The sequence below is a fragment of the Dipodomys merriami genome, unplaced genomic scaffold, assembly GCF_024711535.1.
Source record: "Dipodomys merriami isolate MVZ:Mamm:240054 unplaced genomic scaffold, mDipMer1.0.p SCAF_9, whole genome shotgun sequence".
Lineage (NCBI taxonomy): Eukaryota > Metazoa > Chordata > Mammalia > Rodentia > Heteromyidae > Dipodomys > Dipodomys merriami.
The window spans coordinates 15,025,295-15,046,744 of NW_027206512.1; the positions used below are offsets into that span (position 1 = coordinate 15,025,295).

A 21,450-nucleotide genomic window follows, 5' to 3' on the forward strand; every position below is an offset into this window, starting at 1 on the left:
AGGCAGGAGACTCTTACTTCCAATTAACCACTAAAAAACACAGAAGTGGCCCTATGGATCAAGTGGTAGAGTGCAGCTTTGGAGATTAAAAAATCTAATATGCATATGCAATTATAAATAAGAAATAAAATGCCCATTTCACTGAAGTCATGCAGTTACTAGAAGTTGAGGAGAAACATGTTTTTATAGTATTTAGAAAAACATAAAAGTAAAATGTGTAATTGCAAGTTCTTTTCTACTAGTTTCTACAAATTCTGTTTGGCTTCACAAATAAGTTACTGTGTTCATTTTCTCCTAAAGGTATCACAAGTTGATTTGGGGGCCTCATAAGATTAATCCCAAAGGAGATGTCTCTGGAGTTCTGATTGCAGGTGGAGAAAATGGAAATATTATTCTTTATGATCCTTCTAAAATTATAGCTGGAGACAAAGATGTTGTCATTGCCCAGAATGACAAGCACACTGGTCCTGTGAGGGCCTTGGATGTAAACATTTTCCAGGTTTGGTTTTGATATTTATTCCTAGTTCTTAAAATATGTACTACACTTTTGAAATAAATTTATGAACCTACGATGCTTCAATCTTAATATTTATGCTAAAAAAAAGGTGCCTGTTCCCAAAGAAGCATAGGTCCCATGGTTTCCCTTATTTGCAATATCTAGTATAGGTATGAGTCAAGCGGAAAAGGTCAGATAATGTGATGCTAGGAAAATGAACCCTTAAATATGTATTTTAATGTTTTCGTTTCTTTCATGCATGTATTTCTAATACATTTATAAGATTATTTCTTTGTTGCTTTGTATGTCCCTCCCCCACAGTGTAACCCCCGTTTTCACTATATTTGATGTCAGTATAACATGTGGAGTAGATGGGGACAAACAAGTCGTTTAAGGATTCAGGTGGACCTGTTGCAACAATGAGAAGTACAAAATGTCATGTCAAAACCAGCATTACAATGCCGGTGTGGGGGGGGGAGGGGGGTATAATTGGGTGGGGGGAGGGGGGTAAAATTGGGTGGGGGGAGGGGGGAGGCGGGGAAGGGAAGTGAAGGGTAAACAAAGGAGGAGGCTGCAATGCTTGGTAAGAAATGTATCCATTATCCTGCCCATGTAATTGTAGCCCCTTTGTACAGTATGTTCTCAAATAAAATAAAATACAATTTAAAAAAAAAAAAAAAAAAAAAAAAAAAAAAGGTGCCTGTTATAGCTTGATGAATGAGTTTACTTTGAGAATGGTAAGTTCAAAGTTACGATCAGGATGAGTAATACTCCTTGGAGGCAGCAGGCTAATAGGTCTGTAGGTATTATGTCATCTGACTGGACAGTTTTAATTTAATTTCAGAGATTAGAAACTTTGGCTTATAAAAATTCATGATTGCGGGCTGGGAAGGTGGCTCAGTGGTAGAGCACTTGCCTTACATGCCTGAGGCCCTGGGTTCGATTCCTTAGCACCACATAAGCAAAAAGAAAAAAGCCGGAAGTGGCACTGTGGCTCAAGTGATAAAGTGCTAGCCTTGAGCTGAAGAGCTGAGGGACAGCGCCCAGGCCCAGAGTTCAGGCCCCATGACCGGACCAAAAAAAAATTCATGATTGCAGTCTGGGGTAATTTTGCTTTTAGAACTTTATTTTTTTTTACTTGGTTGATTAATACTTCATTTGTTTAAGGGCACCAACAGTAGTCATTTTTATTCATAAATGAATGTCTAACTCTTATAAAATAGTGGTTCAATAAATATTACTGCTTGAAAAAAAATGTGCTAGTTCTGCAGTATGCTGGTGCTATGGTATCTAGGTAAGTTATATTGACTGGGAAATTTTGTAATTATGACAGATATTATTTACAACTCTATGAAATAATAATGAAAATTTAGCATCAGTATTACTCTGTGTGTGTGTATGTGTGTGTGTGTGTGAGAGAGAGAGTGTGTCTGTTTATGTTTATGTTTATGTGTGGGTGATACTGGAGTTGGATTCAGAACCTCACTCTTGCTAGATAGCCATTCTGCTCTTGAATCACATCTTGAATCACATCCTTTTGCCTTCATTAGGTTCAAATAGGATCTCACTTTTTCCTTGAGCCAGCCTAGAATAATCATTTTTGTTAGGCATGGAGCTAGGATGACACATGTCAAACTCAGCTTTTATTGGTTGAGATGTGGTCTCAAGAACTTCTTATTTGGCCTAGCATTGAGCTGTGATCCTCCTGATCACAAGTAGCTAGGATTATACATATTAGCCATCGTGATGGTGGATTTAACTATTTGTTTTTTTCCCCCTGCTTTCCAATTTAGCTATTCCTGAATGCAATAATTGGTGAACTTTTTTGTCTCATCCAATCAAATGCAAAGCTACAGAAAATAATTTTTTTATATGATTAATATGATTGATTAAAGTTTATTCATGTAATTACTTTTTGTAATATCTTTAAACTTAATTCCATTCTCAGACATATTTTTACTTTAAATAGTTTTGTAATATGTTTCTTTATAAAGAACTCTCCCTCCACCTTTTATTTTTTAATGGTACAAAGGATTGAATCCAGGGCCTTGTATATAAGGCCTCCTATGTAAGCCCTCTGAGTTATATCCCTACCCCTCTAAAAATTTTGATGAAGAATTATACATAATTATTTAAGGACTAGACATGTGGGGGTTTTTTTGGGGGGGGGGGAGGGTCCCGTCTTGGGGCCTGAACTCTGGGCCTGGGCACTGTCCCTCAGCTCTTCAGCTCAAGGCTAGCACTCTACCGCTTGAGCCACAGCACCACTTCTGGCTTTTTTTTCTGCTTATGTGGTGCTGAGGAATTGAACCTAGGGCCTCAAGCATGCAAGGCAAGCGCTCTACCACTGAGCCACCTTCCCAGCCCTGTGTTTTTAACTAAATAGAAAACTGCATGTGCTAAAATAGACATTGTCTTTCTCTGAGCAGTTATTTTGAATTTTCTTTATTCATAAATACTAATTAGTTATTTTTAAAAGTATTAAAGTGATTTGTTAATATTTCCTTTCTAAATTGTTACAATAAAGGTGATTACCATTTCATAAGTAGTTATAATTTGTATTACAGACTAATCTGGTAGCTTCTGGTGCTAATGAATCTGAAATCTACATTTGGGATCTAAACAGTTTTGCAACTCCTATGACACCAGGAGCTAAAACACAGGTAATGTACTGATTTTGAACAATGATATCAAAGGAACCAGAGTAGCTCTTCTAAACTTACTTGTTTCAGTTTTTAATTCTTTTTCATACAGATCATTGCTTAGATGTCATTGATTTTTCTTCAGCATAGTAAAGTATTAATATAATAACTTTAAAGTGTCAGTACGTCCCTTTAAAGTAAGATAGTAAGTAGATCCTTTATTCAGAACTTACCACCTGCTAGATACTTTTCATTATAATAGACAAAGAAAAGTATACAAAATGGACCAATATCTTTAATAATTTACATATAGTATTATTTTTAAAAATTCTCTGGATTTTAAGATAAGCTATACTTTCTGTATGTTTCCTGTAAGTTGGGTAAGAACAGATTTTCCCTGCTCTTCCTTGAGTTTTTCTTTATTGTATAATGGCTGATTTTAGAGGCCACTGTAACTGAGCCAAACATTTTGACATTCTTAAAGGAAGCATAATGGTAACATACCCTACCTTATTTTTTGTTGTAGTCCAGGCTATAAACCTTTTCTGCTTAGTTGTTGATCATGTTTGCCAGTATCTGCCTTGCAACAATTGTAATTAAATAAATAGTACTTGGGTTATAGCAGGGGTTCAATAAATGCATGTTACATGAGACTATTTGAAATGACACACACACACACACACACACACACACACACACACACACACACACACATATGTATGTATCTGTACTTTTTAAACGGTATTGTATGTAATTCAAATTTCAAATGGATAAATCAAATTTTTAAGTAATTATTTTCTAAAATAATTAGGCACTGGTGGCTTGCACTTATAATCCTAGCTACTCAGGAGGCTGAGATCTAAGGATTGAGGTTCAAAGCCAGCCTGGGCAGGAAATACATGAGACTTTTTTTTTTTTTTTTGGTCGGCTGTGGGGGCTTGAACTCTGGGCCTGGGCGCTGTCCCTCAGCTCTTCAGCTCAAGGTGAGCGCTCTACCACTTGAGCTACAGCGCCACTTCCGGTTTTCTGGTGGTTTATTGGAGATAGGAGTCTCATGGTCTCTCCTGCCCGGGCTGGCTTTGAACCGCAATCCTCAGATCTCAGCCTCCTGAGTAGCTAGGATTACAGGCATGAGCCACCAGCGCCTGGCTACATGAGACTCTTATCTCTGGTTAACACCCAGAAAACTTGAATTTGCGTTGTGCCTCAAGGTGGTAGAGTACTAACCTTGAGCTAAAAAGCTCTGGGATAGCACCTAGGCCCTGAGATCAAGCCCCACAACCAACTACAACAGAAACAACAGAATTAAATTTTATAATTAGGTTTGATTATAATCAAGAAGTTGTCTTTAATAGTTTATTCCTTATAGCCCCCAGAAGATATCAGCTGCATTGCTTGGAACAGACAAGTTCAACATATTTTAGCATCAGCCAGTCCTAGTGGCCGGGCCACTGTGTGGGATCTTAGGAAAAACGAGCCAATCATCAAAGTCAGTGATCATAGTAACAGGGTAAGTATGTGATTTATAATGAACATGTTGTGTTTCTGATTATTTTTCAGAGAAGACAACAAATCTAAATTTTATCCTGTCTTTTCATTGATACTGGAGTGAATCGAGTTCTATGGAGTTCTCTTCCTTTAGGAGAAGCTATAAAATTCCTGGCAAACCAGGTTGCATACTATTAATGATGAAGACAGTTTAGCAAAAGAAGTATCCAGTGACATGGTTGTTTTTGCTTGCTTAGCTATTAGAAGCATTGCAGTAGCTTCTTAAAATTCATCGTTAGTGTTTCTTAGGATCATAGGAATTTTTCTTGCTGTTAGAAATGTAAGTGTGAACTTGTGATTTCCAAAATTCTATCTTTATCTCTTCCTCTGATTAGGTAAGAAATAAAGTAAGCTAAAATTTCTCTCCCACTTACTCAGTATATGCAGATGTAAGCCCATTAAAATCTCAACCTTACAATTTTTTAAAATTTTTTCACATACTAGAAATAATTTAGATACAATTCAGAGATTTCTTTGCTTCTATTATATTGATTAATTTGAGATTTTTTAATAAAACAAGTTTGCCTAAGAGAAACAAATGTTCTTTTTTATTTTGTTGGTTGTGGGGCCTGAACTCTGGGCCTGGGTGCTGTCCCTCAGCTTGTCAGTGCAAGACTAGCGCTCTACCACTTGAGCCACAGCACCACTTCCAGGTTTTTCTGCTTATGTGGTGCTGAGGAATCAAACCCAGGGCCTCATGCATGCAAGGCAAGCACTCTACCACTGAGCCACTTTTCCAGCCCTAAGTTTGCCTAAGAATACCTACATTTTTTTTTGTTGTTGGTCCTGGGGCTTGAACTCGGGTGGGCGCTGTCCCTCATCTCTTTAGCTCAAGGCAAGTGCTCTGCCTTGAGCCACAGCACCACTACCGGTTTTCTGAGTGGTTTATTGGAGATAAAGTGTCTCATAGACTTTTCTGCTGGAGCTGGCTTTAAACAGATCCTTAGATCTTAGTCTCCTGAGTACTAGGATTATATGTGTTTTGTTTTAAGAAAACAAAAATCTGTTAAGAATATTTCTTTAGAAAAGGGTATTTCATTCAAATGCATCAGGAATTTTAAAACAAGTTTCAAAGGTATAAAACATACAAAAATCATTTTAGTCATCTTTCTGGTACATAAAAATATGAACCTCTAGACAATTATCAATAATTTTGTCTCATATGGAAGTTAGATGGTAGTTGTTATCCAATCATTTTTCCTTTATTTTTTTGTAAACTAAGATGATTAATAAAATGTGAATTTTAACTGTCCACAGATGCATTGCTCTGGGCTGGCATGGCATCCTGATGTTGCTACTCAGATGGTTCTTGCCTCTGAGGATGATAGATTACCAGTGATCCAGATGTGGGATCTTCGATTTGCCTCTTCTCCATTCCGTTTACTGGAAAACCATGCCAGGTATGATATTATTATTCTAAGGAACTTGATTGCTTATGTTCTAAAACATACTATTTTACATTAGCAGGTTTTTGTTTACTTGTTTGTTTTATTTTTTGTGCCAGTACTAGGGATTGAACAAAGGATGCTGTCCCTGAGTGGTTTTGTTCAAGGCTAGAGCTCTGCCACTTGAGCTACATCTTCACTTCTGGCTTTTTGGTGGTTAATTGAAGAGAGTCTCATAGACTTTCCTGCTTGCGGTGGTTCTGAATCTTAATCATCAGATCTCAGCCTCCTAAACAGCTAGTATTATAGGTGTGATCCACTGGCTTCGGGGTGGGGTGTGTGTGTGTGTGTGTGTGTGTGTGTGTGTGTGTGTGTGTGTGTGTGTGTGTGTGTGTGTGTGTGTGTGTGTGTGTGTGTGTGTGTGTGTGTGTGTGTGTGTGTGTGTGTGTGTGTGTGTGTGTGTGTGTGTGTGCGCGCGCGTGTGTCTGGGGGGGTGGGGTGTGTGTGTGTGTGTGTGTGTGTGTTTGTGTGTATGTACCCGCACATGTGTGTTTAATTACTTTTTAAAAATTTGAAATAGCTGGGTGCCGGTAGCTCATACCTGTAATCCTAACTACTCAGGAGGCTGAGATCTGAGGACTGTACTTTAAAACCAGTCCGGCAGGAAAGTCCATGAGACTTTTATCTCCAATTAACTACCAGAAAACTGGAAATGGTGCTATAGCTCAAGTGGTAGAGCTCTTTCCTTGAGCTGAAGAGCTGAAGGACAGCCCCAGACCCAGAGTTTGAGCCCCATGACCAAAAAAAAAATAGTCTTACTACATTGCCTAAGTTAGCTTTGAACACAAAATCCTCCAGCTTCAGCCTCTTAAATAGGTATGTGCCACCCTCCACCTGACTAGATATTTTTGAGGTTTTTTTTCTTAAATATATTAATTTTATTTAACTTTTTTTTCTCTTGCCTTTTTTATTTTATGAAATTACTTTTTCGTAGTTTTATGTTTCACAACAAAATTGAGCTCTGTATACTCCTGGCATTTTCACCCACAGAATCTCTCATTTATAAACACTTCCTGCCAGAGAGGTTGATACATTTATTACAGTAAACCCATTGTTAATGCATCTGGCCAACCAGAGTTTGTAGTGTATATTAGGTTGACTCTTGGTGTTACACATTCTGTGAGTTTAGACAAATATGGAATGACATGTACAATGTAGAATAAACTAGTTTTTAAAAATAAGTGCAAAAAGGAAGAATTTTTAGACAAAAAAATACAGCCTTGAAAGTTTCATGTCATTAACCTTGGCTGTACATGCTGTGCTGAGAGAAAACTAAGTCCTTGAGTTTGGTTATCAAGAAGGTATCTTCCAAGGCTGCTTTCTGCACAAGAATCTCCAACTATCACATTAAATATGAAAGCTGAATTTTCAACCCTGCAGTCACATACTCCCACCAAAAGTTCTTTTGAATGCAGCAAATTTTAGTTAACTTCTTGTAGTTCCCTCATGATGAGCAAGGAAAATGTATATGCTACTGATGAATTAGATGAGTTTAAAAATAATTCCAATATCAACCTTTTCTCTTCCTCGTCAAACTTGGTGTAAATGGTTTAGTTTTGTTTTGAGAAATCATGTCATGAGATTGCCAGGTTTCTGGTGGCTCACTGGCTACTCAGGAAGCTGAGATCTAAGGGTTGTGATTTGAAGCCAGCCCAGGCAGGAAAGCCAGTGAGACTCTTTATTTCCAATTAACTACCAAAAAAAACCAAAAACAAAAACGCGGTGTAGCTGTGGCTCAAGTGGTAGAGCACAAGCCATAAGCAAAAGAAGCTCAAGAATGTGCCCAGACCCTGAATTTAAGCTCCAGGACCAGCCCCCACCTCCCAAAGAAAAAAGCCACAAGATTGTCTCTACTATAAAGTGGTATATAGGTCATACTATAAAAATAATGATTTTCTAAATTGCTAATATATTACACTTTTAGACAAGTCTTGAAATGTGTTATATAATTTGATCTTTGTTAAGGTCATCAGAATTATGAAAATGAGTCTTTATAATAGTAATTTGGTGTATTGTTGTCACTGGTATTTGATACTTAGAGAGTTTATGAAAATTTTTCCAATATTGTTAAGTAGTATTTTCTGATTTCTTTTAGGGTGTTTTCTTTTTCATTTAGGGATATATAGACTTAAGTTTCAAATCATGTAGCTTGTCTTCTCTATTAGCTGTAATTCTAGTTTCTAGTAGAGTCTCTAATATAGGCATCATTATAGTAAAGACAAAATACTGATAATGACTTTGGATAGGGGGATATAGGGAAATTTTTTTTTGTGCGAATCTGAATTTTCAGAACGTTTACCAGAAACAAAAGTTTTTTAATACTAAGGTTTAAAACATCATAAAATCATTACAACTATAAGCTCATATCCTAGAATTTAGTTTGTAGTACTTATGTGATATTCTGAAGTTTTTTCTTTTAATCTTGAATACTTGTCTACTAACAGAAGATAGAAAATATAAACAAACAAAAAGAAAGGATCAAGTAGTTGCAATTTTGCCCTCCACAAGTAAATTTTATTATATTTATTTAATTTGTTTATGTAATTCTTATAGATCTTTTTACAAATAATAAGATATTTAAGCATATAGTCAGCATTTTTTTTTTCATTAATCATGAAGACTAGAAGTCATTTCTTTTTTTGTTTTTGTTTTTGTTTTGGAGGGTTTTTTGGCTGGTCCTGGCTTAAACTCAGGGCCTGGGCACTGTCCCTGAGTCTCTTTGTGCTCAAGGCTAGCACTCTACCACTTGAGCCACAGTGTGACTTCTGGCTTTTTTGTGTACTTTGTTGGAGATAAGACTCTCATGAGGACTTTTCTGACTGGGCTGGCTTCAAACTGTAATCCTCTGATCATAGCCTCCTGAATAGTTAGGATTACAGATGTGAGCCACTGGTGCCCAGCTTAGAAGTAGATTTCTATTAACCTTTATTTCTGGTCTAGGAATCAAACCCCAGGGTCTTGTATTTGATATAGAAAAGCAAGCACTCAAACACTGAGCTACAACCCCAAATACTCTACCATCTAGTTTTATCTGTGTACTTTCTCATCAAAAGACAACCTGATCCAGGCATGATCCTGCCTGCCTTCAAGATGGAGGATCTGCCTACCTTATCCCAGTCAAGTTTGAGGCCAGCTAGGCATACTCAGTGAGACACTCAGCAATAGACATAGTAGTGTAATCCCCAATTCCAAAAAAGCAGAATAAAACAAAAATCCCACTTGTTATTTATTATTACATATTCCATGCTGGACATTTGTTTTCAATATTTTGCTATCACGCATTTTTTCTCTGTATTTAACATCCTATTTATAATGATCAAAGAGCATTCATTGCCTCCTGGAAAAGTTACACTAAATTATACTTCTGTTAACATTGTATGAGTCTCCATTCTAGACAAAAATAATTTAATTTTGGTTTCTCAATATTAAAAATTTCCTTAGCTCTTTGTATATTTTCTCCTTCTGTGTTTTTTTATAGGGGAATTTTGGCAATTGCATGGAGCATGGCAGATCCTGAACTGTTACTGAGCTGTGGAAAAGATGCTAAAATTCTCTGTGCTAACCCAAACACAGGAGAGGTATGGGGAGGAAAATGTCTCTCAACCTTATAGCTGTTGTAATTTTTCTGATTGAAAAAGCTGAGATAATATTCCTGATAAAAATCTCTAAAAGAATCCAAATGGAGCTAGAATGCCATTAAACTAGTATTTTTTGGCTGTACTAGAGTTTGTACTCAGGATTTTGCTTTCTAGGCAAATATTTTATCACTTGAACCACACTTACTGCTCTATTTTTTTATTAATAGTAGGATGGTTTCCCTTACATTTGGAACTGTAGATTCTAGTAAGGTAGATAATTAAAAGTGCTTTTGTAGTATAGCTAAGTGGTAGAGTGTGTGTCTAGCATGCCCAGGGCTCTGAGTTTGATCTCCAGCACCAGTATATACAGACACATGCTCTGAGTACTCTAGCTTGTTTAGTTATTTTATTTCTGGTTTAATATTTGAATATGATATTTGTAAGAATATACAAACATTAGGAACTTTAAAATTAGGGAAGCAAAAGGTAAAAAATAAAAATAATAAGTTTTACCCCTAGTAACTTGTAAAACAAGTAAATAACTTGCATTTTATACTGTGTCTACCCCTGTAAGTTAAACATTTATGGAACTGTTTAATGATCATTTTCATATAATTTAATAATGAATTTTGCATGTGACTAGTATGTGTTTAGAATTTGAAGGAGTAGATGTTTAATGTATGGTATAACTAAAAAAAGATTTTTAAAAAATCTATCTGCAAATTGGGAATGGACAAGTCTTCAGTTTCATCAATAATCAGTATAAGCCTTGAAGACATGAGAAAGCTAGATACTGTTGCATTTTAAATGTCATGCAAAGTCCAAGTCAAGGACATTTGACTTTTGTTTTTGGTCAGTCATGGGGCCTAAACTCTGGGCCTGGGCGTTGTCCCTCATCTCTTCACCTCAAAGCTCTACCAATTGAGTCACAACACCACTTCCAGCTTTTTCTGCTTATGGGGTGCTGAGGAATCAAATCCAGGACTTCATGCATGCAAGGCAAGCACTCTACCACTGAGCCACCTTCCCAGCCCCCTTGATTTTTTTAATGCCTAAAACCCACACTCCTGTGAATTATCAGTTACCACACTTATAATTAACAAGTGTAATACCATTGTAAAGATGTTAGTCAGCTCTTTCTATGATATTTTGTCCCCTTCTAAAGAAAAATGTTAATGCCATATCCTGTTATTTTTGTGCAACAAAAGGAATAGTGTATACATAATTTCTCTCTAGACTGAAAGCTGTGTCGGTCAATGAATGCTTCCTTTTTAAAATTGATTTTTTTCTTGTTGTTGGTCATGGGGCTTGAACTCTGGTGCTGTCCCTGAGCTCTTTCGCTCAAAGCAAGTGCTCTGCCACTTGAGCCACAGCACCACCTCCAGTTTTCTGGTGGTTAATTGGAGATAGTCTCATGGACTTTCCTGCCAGGCTGGCTTTGAACCTCGAGCCTCAGATCTCAGCTTCCTTAGTAGCTAGGATTTCAGGTGTGAGCCACTGGCACCCAGCAAGATTGATTTTTAAAAATATGACCCTGAATATTTTGAATGCGTGTATTTGGATAGTATCAGGCAAAAACAATTGGACCAGGGTACCTTTATATGGTCTTTCAGAACAACTACTGCTACTAAGTCAAGAACTTCAGTTTTTAAGGTGTTCAAATTTAGTTAAAATGTTTGGTAGCATTCTAGAAAAGTTTACTAAATTATACTTTCATTAGCAGTGTTGTATGAGTCTCCATCCTAGACAAAAATAATTTAATTTTGGTTTCTCATGATTAAAAATTTCCTCATCTCTCTATATATGTTTATCTGTGTACTTTCTCATCAAAAGACAGCATAGTTGGCTGTTATGATGGACCATTCTCATACTTAAAAGTAAAATTGTACAATTTGTTTCTTCTTTTTGACAGTCCTAGGGCTTGAACTCAGAGCCTGGGCACTGTCCCTGAGGTTCTTTTGCTCAAGGCTAGCACTCTGCCACATGAGCTACAATGTCATTCCGGCTTTTTCTGTTTATGTGGTACTGAGGTATTGAACCTGGGGCTTCATGCATGTTAGGCAAGTTGTAGTATCACTAAGCCACATTCCCAGTCCTCATATAGTTTCTTTTCCTGGCTAAAGACAGTTTTGTTTTGTTTTTTTTAAGAAACTGTTTGATGGATGTGAAAGGTCCTGCCTATAATCCTAGCTACTTGAAGGAGATTGGCAGGATTGTACTTTGAGTTTTGCCACAATAAAAATACATAGACCTTTGAACAAAAGAAAAGACAACCTAAGGATATGATTCTAGTAGTAGAGCAGCTGTCTAGCAAGAATAAGACCCTGAATTTATACTCCAGTGCCACAAAAAAAACTGTACTTTTGACATTATTTCAGCAAAAAGTATCTATATCCTTTTCTGACTTTCGTTTATTTTTTATTTTTATTTATTTACTTTTTGCCAGTCCTCGGGCTTGAACTCAGGACCTGGGCACTGTCTCTGAGCTTCTTTTGCTCAAGGTTAGAACTCTACCACTTGGGCCATAGTGCCTCTTCTGGCTTTTTCTGTTTATGTGGTACTGAGGAATCAAACCCAGGGCTTCATGCATGCTAGGCAAGCACTCTACCACTAAGTCACATTCCCAGCCCTAATTTATTTACTTTTATCCTAGGTGTTGTATGAACTTCCTACCAACACACAGTGGTGTTTTGACATTCAGTGGTGTCCTCGAAATCCTGCTGTCTTATCGGCTGCTTCCTTTGATGGTCGTATCAGTGTTTATTCTATCATGGGAGGGAGCACAGATGGTTTAAGGCAGAAACAAGTTGACAAGGTAATAGAACAATGTTGAAGCTGTTGCTTATCACCCTTGAAGAAGATACTGTATAATTATTTTGAAAATGACTTTAACAATGTTGATTTCTAGACAATTATGTGTTTAAAATTTCTTGGGTATGGTTTGAAAGAACTGCAAAATAGTGTGTATGTTACAGTTTCCTACCTTTTTTCTTCTTTTAGCTTTCTTCCTCTTTTGGAAATCTTGATCCCTTTGGCACCGGACAGCCTCTTCCTCCATTACAAATTCCACAGCAGACTGCTCAGCATAGTATAGTGCTGCCTCTGAAGAAGCCACCGAAATGGATCCGAAGACCTGTGGGAGCTTCCTTTTCAGTAGGTGGATTTTACTTTATGATTCATAGAAACAAAGGAATTTTCTAGTAAAGAGAGTCATTCAAATGGCACAAGTTTGGGGTGAGATGTATTTGTGAGCTGTTCATATATTATCCTACCATTTTTGTGTGTATGTGTGTGACAAGTCCTGGATCTTGAACTTGAGGCCTGGGCTGTGTTCCTGAACTGTTTTCTTAAGGCTAGCACTTCACTATGCAGCCACAACTCCAGCTTTTTTATGGTTAATAGGAAGTAAGAATCTCACTGACTTTCTCAGCCGCTTGAGTAGCTAGGATTACAGGTGTGAGCCACTGGCACTCATCTCAATTCATTCATTCACTCATTTAGTATCTGGGGCTTGTCTTGGGGTTTGAACTCAGGGCCTAGGTACTGTCCCTGAACCTTTGCTCAAGGATAGTTCTCTACCACTTAGGCCATAGTTCAACTTCTGGCCTTTAAGTTTAAATTGGGGGTAAGACTCTCATGGACTATTCTGCCTGAGCTAATTTTGAACCATAACCCTCAGATATCAGCTTCCTTAGTTGCTGGGCTTATAGGCGTGAACTACCAGCTCCTGGCTCATCTTCTTTTTCATGTCTATCCCTAATGTCCATTCCTAAATATTTTCTTTTTGATGCTGTTGTGATAGTTTTCTTAATTTCCTTTCAAACTGTTCATTGTTGGTATGTAGAAACAGATACATTTTGGGTGTTGATTTTGTTCCCACAACTTCACTTATACATATTGCTTCTAACTGGACTTTGGTGGTTTCTTTTGGCTATTCTTTATATCAGATGTCATCTGTGAATAGATAGATTTTTGACTTTTCTTTTTGAAGTTTTTAAGTAGTTGTAAAAAGGAGGTGCCATTTAACAAATAAGTTTATGAATATAATGCATCTTGATCGGTGTCACTCCCTTTAACATTCATACCCTACATTGTCCATCCCTTCCCTTACTTTTCTTAATTTTGTGGTATATACAATGAATTTTTTTTTTTTTTTTTTTTTTTTGGTCATGGTGTTTGAACTCAGGGCCTGGGCACTGTCCCTGAGCCCTTTTGCTCAAGGCTAGTGCTCAGTTTGAGCTAAACACCACTTCTGGTTTTCTGGTGGTTAACTAGAGAAAAGAATCTCATGAATTTTCCTACCTGGGCGGGTTTTGAACTTGGATCCTCAGTTCTCAGTCACCTCAGTAGCTAAGATTACAGATGTGAGTCACTAGTTACCCAGTTTACACTATGCTTTTTTAATTTTCTTGCTTTTTTTTTTTTTTTTTTTTCTTTTTCTTGTTCCTTAACTTTGGCTAGGACTTTCAGTACAATATTGGAAGTGGTGAGAGGTCCATCCTTATTACTAATCTAGGTTTGTTTTTTTTTGGGGGGGGTCCGCTTGTGGGGCCTGAACTCTGATCCTGGGCGCTGTCCCTCAGCTCTTCAGCTCAAGGCTAGCACTCTACCACTTGAGCCACAGCGCCACTTCCGGCTTTTTTCTTATGTGGTGCTGAGGAATCGAACCCAGGGCCTCGAGCATGCAAGGCAAGTGCTCTACCACTGAGCCACCTTCCCAGCCCCTTATTACTAATCTTAGATGACAAACTTTTAGCTTTTTACCATTAAGTATAATATTAGATTTCGATTTTCTCATATTTGACCTTTATGTTGAGAAAATTTCCTTTTAGTACATTCCTGCTGCTAAAATAAAATGCCACAGAGTGTATAGCTTACAGACATTTACGACATTTATAAACAATAGAAATTTACTTCTGATGGTTTTGGACTATGGAAGTCCATGATCAAGCACCAGCAGGTTAATGGTAATGATGACCTGGTCTCTGCTTCTGAGATTTCATTGTTTCTGCATGCTCCAGAGGGAGCTGTGTGCTAAAATATGAGAAGATAAAGTCCTTGCTAGTTTTTGCCTGTTCTTCTATAAGGCTTTATTCCATTCATCCTCTTGACTAAATTGCCTCTTAAAGGCCCCACATCAAATACTACCATATTTATTTTTTGTTCCAACGTGAATGCTAGAGGTTAAGCATACTTTCTTTTTTTTTTTTTTTTTGGTCCGGTCGTGGGGCCTGAACTCTGGGCCTGGGTGCTGTCCCTCAGCTCTTCAGCTCAAGGCTAGTGCTCTACCACTTGAGACACAGCGCCACTTCCGGCTTTTTTCTTATGTGGTGCTGAGGAATCGAACCCAGGGCCTCTTGCATGCAAGGCAAGCACTCTACCACTGAGCTACCTTCCCAGCCCAAGGTTAAGCATACTTTCAACCCATAGCACTTTTTTTTTCTTGCCCGTCTTGGGGATTGAACTATGGGCCTGGGTCTAGGCCTGGGCACTTTCCCTGAGCTTCTGTGCTCAAGGTTAGTGCTCTACCACTTAAGCCACAGCTTCACTTCTGGCTTTTTGTGGCTAATTGGAGATAAGAATCTCACAGACTTTTCTGCCTTTGTTAGCTTCTAACCTCAATCTCAGATTTCAGCCTCCTGAGCAACTAGGATTAGAGGCATGAGCCACTCATGCCCAGCTTCCATAACACCTTTATTCCTGCTTTGTGAACTGCATTGTGAAATAATATTGAATTTTGTTTGGTATCTTTCTTGCATCAATTGACAGAATTGAATGATTTTATCCTCCTTTTGCATCGTGTACATTGTACTTTGACTGATGTTTATATATGTGAACTAGACTTGAATCCCATAGGTGAATCCCAGTTGGCCCTTGTGTAGATTGAAAGGCCATATTCCTTTCAGTGTACTATTGAATTCAGTGTGCTGGTACTTATTGTAGATTTTTTTTTTTTTCGTCGGTCATGGGGCCTGAACTCTGGGCCTGGGCACTGTCCCTCAGCTCTTCAGCTCAAGGTTAGTGCTCTACCATTTGAGCCACAGTGCCACTTCTGGCTTTTTCTGCTTATGTGGTGCTGAGGAATTGAACCCAGGGACTCATGCATGCCAAGCAAGCACTCTACCACTGAGCACCTTTCCAGTCCCTTATTGTGGATTTTTTGCATCAGTATTAATAAAGAATTTTGGTATCAGAGTAATACTGGCCTTATAAAATGAATTTGGAAGACTCCCCTCCTTGTCTAGTTTTTGGAAGTGCTTGGGAATTGGTATTAGTAATTCTGTAATGTTTGTATTTTCAAGTAAAACTAGTCCTGGTCTTTTCTTTGAGGGAAATTTTGAATTATTGATTCAATCACCTTAATAATTAGAAATTTGTTCTTACTTTGTTTAAATGGTAGTACAAATGGGTTTTAATTGAAAAGTCAGGTTATAAGGACAATGTATCTTGATCAGTGTCACCCCTTCCATTGTTCTACCTCATCTTTCCCATCCCATCCCTACCCTCCAGTTACATAGTTCAGTTTTTGCATAATGTACATTGAGTATAATGACTATTTGTTCACCTTTCCTTTCCTTTTTTAAATTTTTTTATGCTTAGTATAGGGTATATTTCTAGGAATTTATAACTGTAGAACATAGGAGAATGTAAGCCACATTCATCCAAATAGATGTATGAGTAGCCCATAGTTGATTATTGTAGCAAGTTTACAATAGACGTTTTATGATGATTAAATGTGACCCCATTCATTTTTTTCTCTTACAGTTTGGAGGCAAACTGGTTACCTTTGAGAACATTAAAGTGCAGTCTCAGCAGGGAGCTGAGCAGCAGCAGCAGCAGCAGCATGTATTTATTAGTCAAGTGGTAACAGAAAAGGAGTTTCTCAGCCGATCTGATCAACTGCAGCAGGTTGTGCAGTCTCAAGGATTTATCAATTACTGCCAGAAAAAAATTGATGCTTCTCAGACTGAGTTTGAGAAAAATGTGTGGTCCTTTTTGAAGGTAAACTTAGTATTTGAGACCGTTTTATTTCATTATTTGTAAAATTATCTGTCATTCTAAAATCTCTCTTAAACATTTGTAAAAGTATGATTTTAGGAATTTATGGTGAAATTTAAGAAACTAGAGCTTAGGGTAGTATTACATGCTTGTAATCCCTGTAATTGAGAGGCTGAGAATGGAAGATCTTGAGTCAGGCCAGTCTTGCTTATATAGTGAACTATGACTAAAACCTAATAAGGTGTACACTTTTTTAAATCAGTTCTTGGGCTTGAACTCAGGACCTGGGCACTGTCTCTGAGCTTTTGTGCTCAAGTCTAGTGATCTACCAGTTGAGCCTCAGCTCCACTTTTGGTGTATAATTGGAGTTTCATGGACATCAATTAAAATCATCTGAAAATTCTAAGAAAATTTCTATTTATTTATTATTTATTTATTTAAGTATGTGCTGGTCTTTGGCTTGAATTCAGTTCCTGGGCACTGCCCCTAAGCTTTTTTGCTCAAGGCTAGCACTCTTCCACTTCAGCCACAGTGTTGCTTCTTGCCTTTTGGTGATTAATTTGAGATAAGAGTCTTAAACTTTCCTGCCTGGGCTGTTTTGAACCATGGTCCTCAGAGCTCAGCCTCCTGAGTAACTAGTATTATAGGTGTGAGCCACTGTCACCAGGCAACATCACTTCTTCGGTCAAAAGATTTCTTCCTTCTTTCCTCTGGCAACCTGAATTGAAGTATTTTTTAAATAGTAAATACAAAGATATATTTAAGAAGATAATATTCAGTAGGCCTATTTTAAATTAGAACATAAACATTATACTAGAAACAAAATGTTTAGTATCTAATAGTAAAATAGTAAAGGGAAATAGAAGAAGAGAAAAGAGAAGAGGAGAGGCTGGATATACTTCTTATCCTTTCAATAAAGAAGAATTTCAGGAAGGGAAGAAATCCCTTTCAAAGAAGTGCATTTTTGACAGCAGATCAAAACAAGAAAAATGTCCTGACTGGTCAATTTACTTCTAATCTAATATATAGTTAAATTCTAAAATTATAGGCTTTACATTTTATAATTAAGCATGAATTTTGATAAAGAATTTTAAATTACAGAATGTTTCATATAGTGTGAGTTTTGCACTCATGTAAACTGAATGTGTTATACTTATAAACTTATACATCGTAAATCAGCTTTTTTCAACCAGGATAATTAGTTACCAGTATACTTAATAGTAGCGAGTTAATGAAGTATAGTGGAAAATACCTAAAAAGTAATCCTAGTACTTGAGAGGCTGAGGCAGGAAGAATCATGAGCTCAAGGCTAGTAATAGGCTCCAGGTCAGCCTTAGTTATATAGCTAGACCCTGTCTTTTTATTTAAAAAAAGAAATGAAAAGGCAAAAAAAAAAAAAAATAGTTTAAAAAAATCACTCTTTAGATTCTTTTCTAACAATCTTGAGGATGATAAGGTAGACTTTCAATATTTGTAATAATTTTGCTTAGCATTTAACCAATTTTTATAAAAATATACTTTAAATGTAAGTCTTTGTTTCAAAAATGTTTTGCTTTTTGGTTAGGTAAACTTTGAGGATGATTCTCGTGGAAAATATCTGGAGCTTTTAGGATACAGAAAAGAAGATCTTGGAAAGAAGGTAAACTTTTGGGAAAGTTAAGTGTCTGTTCTTTAATAAAATATTTGTTTATCTATTTTAATAAAGTTCTTCACAAATTTTCTCAAATCTGAAAGTAAACATTTTAGAAGAATTGATGTTAGTTAGTTTGCTAAAATTTGGAATGCAAAACTCTGCTTTGTACCTGGATTTAGAATTTGCGAGAACTAATCAAAATTGTCAGAAACAATTTGGCCTTGACAGATAAGACACTGTGAGTCTCAAATAGAAGTAACATTGAGATTTTAACAGGTTATGTACAGTGGCCTTGTGTGGGAAAGAAACTTAGAAATCCCCCTATGTTCTGTATTTCAACTTACCACAATTTTCCATATTAGTTGTGCTTATTTATACTTTTGGCACACATTTTTCGAACTTTGTTGAGTTAATCTAGCTAACAAGTAAGTATGTATTTTACAACATAAGTGTCAATTATTATTATTATTTTTTTGGGGGGGTCCGGTCATGGGGCCTGAATTCTGGGCCTGGGTGCTGTCCCTCAGCTCTTCAGTTCAAGGTTAGCACTCTACCACTTGAGCCACAGCGCCACTCATGCGCTTGTAAAGCAAGTGCTCTACCACTGAGCCGCCTTCCCAGCCCCAGAATTGTGAATTATTGTACTGAATCTTAGTAAATAGAAATCCCAAGTGATTTGCTCCATAGTTTAACTTTAAAAAAATCCCTTTTAGGATGACATTGTCCAAAAAAGAAATGTACTCATTACCTGACATAAAATGATAACCCTTCTGCACAACACCTTAATAATAACAAAGCAATTATATTTTTAAAAGTCTCTTTTAAAAAGATGAAATCAAGCCAGGCGCCCGTGGCTCACGCCTGTAATCCTAGCTACTCAGGAGGCTGAGAGCCGAGGATCATTGTTCAAAGCCAGCCCACACAGGAAAGTCGGAGACTCTGATCTCCAATAAACCACTAGAAAACCAGAAGTGGTGCTGTGGCTCAAGCGAAAGAGCACAAGGACAGCACCCAAAGCCCAGAGTTCAAGCCCCATGACGACAAAAAAAAAAAAAAAAAGATGAAATCAGCCAGGTGCTGGTGGCTTATGCCTTTAACCCTAGTTCAGAAGATTGAGATCTGAGTATTTGGATGTGAAGCCAGCCCTGGGCAGGAAAGCTTGTGAGGATCTTATCTTCAATTAACTACTAAAAAACAACAACAATAAAAAGCCAGAAGTGGAGCTATGGCTCAAGTGGTAGAGCTAGAGCCTTGAGCAAAAAAGCTCAGGGATGGATAGCCCATGCCCTGAGTTCCAGCCCAAGAACCAGCACAAAGCAAACAAATAGCCTCCCTCCACACACACACAAAAAAACACCCTCAAATCAACCTATCCCTAATAAGAACTTCTGTGGATTTTTGCCAACGAAAAATAGGGTAAGAGGTGAACATTTATTGTATGTCATGAAATAGAATTCCAGTTAGTAGGTGAGTTGTTATTTTTATTTCAGATTGCTTTGGCCATGAACAAAGTGGATGGATCCGATGTGGTAAGGAGGTCTTTAAAAATAGCTACCTTCTGAGAAAAAAGCAAATAACTACCTTCTAAAAGTTGATTAAGTTGTAAGAAAGAAGTATAAGAACTTTATCTGTTGATGTCTTTTGTGCCTTATGGTGTAAAAATAAATGCTAATCCTAAATATTTTAACAAAAAGTCAAAATTCTCAGTTAAGTTTAGCTGGGAAAGCATTCCTTTATTTTGGCATAGTTAAATTTTGTAAAGGAAGAAAATTGGAATCAGATGACTGCTTAGATACTTGGAGTAAATGTCTCTCGCAAATGGATGACATTTGGTAGGGGAAAAAAGGAAAGATTTTAGCAGTAATTATTCGTTGCTTTTCCTGCAATGTTTCTCAAGTAAATTTACTTGGTATTGCTTCTTACCATCAAACTAGCTCTGGATGTTATTGGTTGGGTCTTTCATCTTCCTTGTTACTAATAAACTTTTAATGCTACCTTCTTCAACTTCCTGTGTGATTGTTTTGTGTACCAAAGGCTCTTAAAGACTCTGACCAAGTAGCACAGAGTGATGGGGAGGAGAGCCCTGCTGCTGAAGAGCAGCTCTTGGGAGAGGTACTTATTTTTTTTCATATTATATTGGACAAGGATGTGATATTTATGTATCTCACATTGAATCATAGAAAATTATCTTGACTACCTTACAAAATGAAGTTGTAGCATATTGTTTTCCTAAAACTATTTACAGTAGGAATCTGTTTACCTAGACTGACAGAAATATCACCTCTGAACTCTAGGTCTCTTACCTTGCTTGTGGATTGTATAGTTTAAAAGTAACAACTCATTTGAAGTTAAATGGATTTGGTCAGATGGCAGTTAGCATGTTAAAATGAAGAGATCTTATTTAGAAATCTGTTTATTGCATGTCAACTTATTTTTTTAGCATATTAATATTTAGGGACCATTACGTATAGTCTAGGCTTTAAATTAGCCCTGAACTTGGAATGCAAATAAAAAATACTCCTTTGAACTAAACTGATTGTCATGATTTACTGTTCATTGCTCCTTAGTTATACTAGTTATACTTGATAATTGTTGTAACTAATTAAGAGTCCTTGAACACAGAATTGTATCATTTTTTCCTTTTTAATTTCTGGAGCACCTTAACCACTAATAACTAATTCTATAATTTACTTTTCTTGTTTCTAATTTTGTTTCATTTTGGAAAATTAATCAACAAGTTCTTCTCATCTCATCTTTTTCTTTTTCATTGCTCTTTGTGATAGGGGAGTATCTTAAATATGGAATATTTTATATAATCATTTAAGTTATAAAAACAATTCATCAATATACTTAGACTTAAGATTATTATTAAAAGTATTTTTCCCTTAAAATCAATCTCCTAGCATTTAACAGAGCAACAAGATAGGGATAAAAATCTTAATAAAATTTGAACTCATTTGTGGGAATGCCTAGAGAGAATTGTAGATGTATAAATATTGTATATTTGTTTTTAATTACATTAACTATTTTAAGTAAAAGATTTGATAATATATCATGAATTATAAGTAATAATGCTTGAAAAATTGTGTTTAAAGGGATAAATCTACAC

The 21,450-nt window shown here is 36.8% G+C and overlaps 1 protein-coding gene across 24 annotated transcripts in view; it reads left to right on the top strand.

The window, feature by feature from the left end:
• Sec31a (SEC31 homolog A, COPII coat complex component) overlaps positions 1-21,450 on the top strand; it is a 71,200-nt gene that overhangs the window by 10,209 nt on the left and 39,541 nt on the right. For 11 of the 24 annotated variants that reach the window (XM_070012762.1, XM_070012766.1, XM_070012767.1 and 8 more), the window contains exons 4-14: positions 301-499; positions 3,064-3,159; positions 4,508-4,648; positions 5,944-6,086; positions 9,610-9,709; positions 12,363-12,524; positions 12,710-12,862; positions 16,475-16,711; positions 18,273-18,347; positions 19,832-19,870; positions 20,376-20,453. In XM_070012762.1, coding sequence (XP_069868863.1) covers positions 301-499; positions 3,064-3,159; positions 4,508-4,648; positions 5,944-6,086; positions 9,610-9,709; positions 12,363-12,524; positions 12,710-12,862; positions 16,475-16,711; positions 18,273-18,347; positions 19,832-19,870; positions 20,376-20,453 — 1,423 coding nt within the window. The remainder of the gene's footprint in view (positions 1-300; positions 500-3,063; positions 3,160-4,507; positions 4,649-5,943; positions 6,087-9,609; positions 9,710-12,362; positions 12,525-12,709; positions 12,863-16,474; positions 16,712-18,272; positions 18,348-19,831; positions 19,871-20,375; positions 20,454-21,450) is intronic. The other 13 variants (XM_070012772.1, XM_070012775.1, XM_070012786.1 and 10 more) reach the window with 2 other exon arrangements.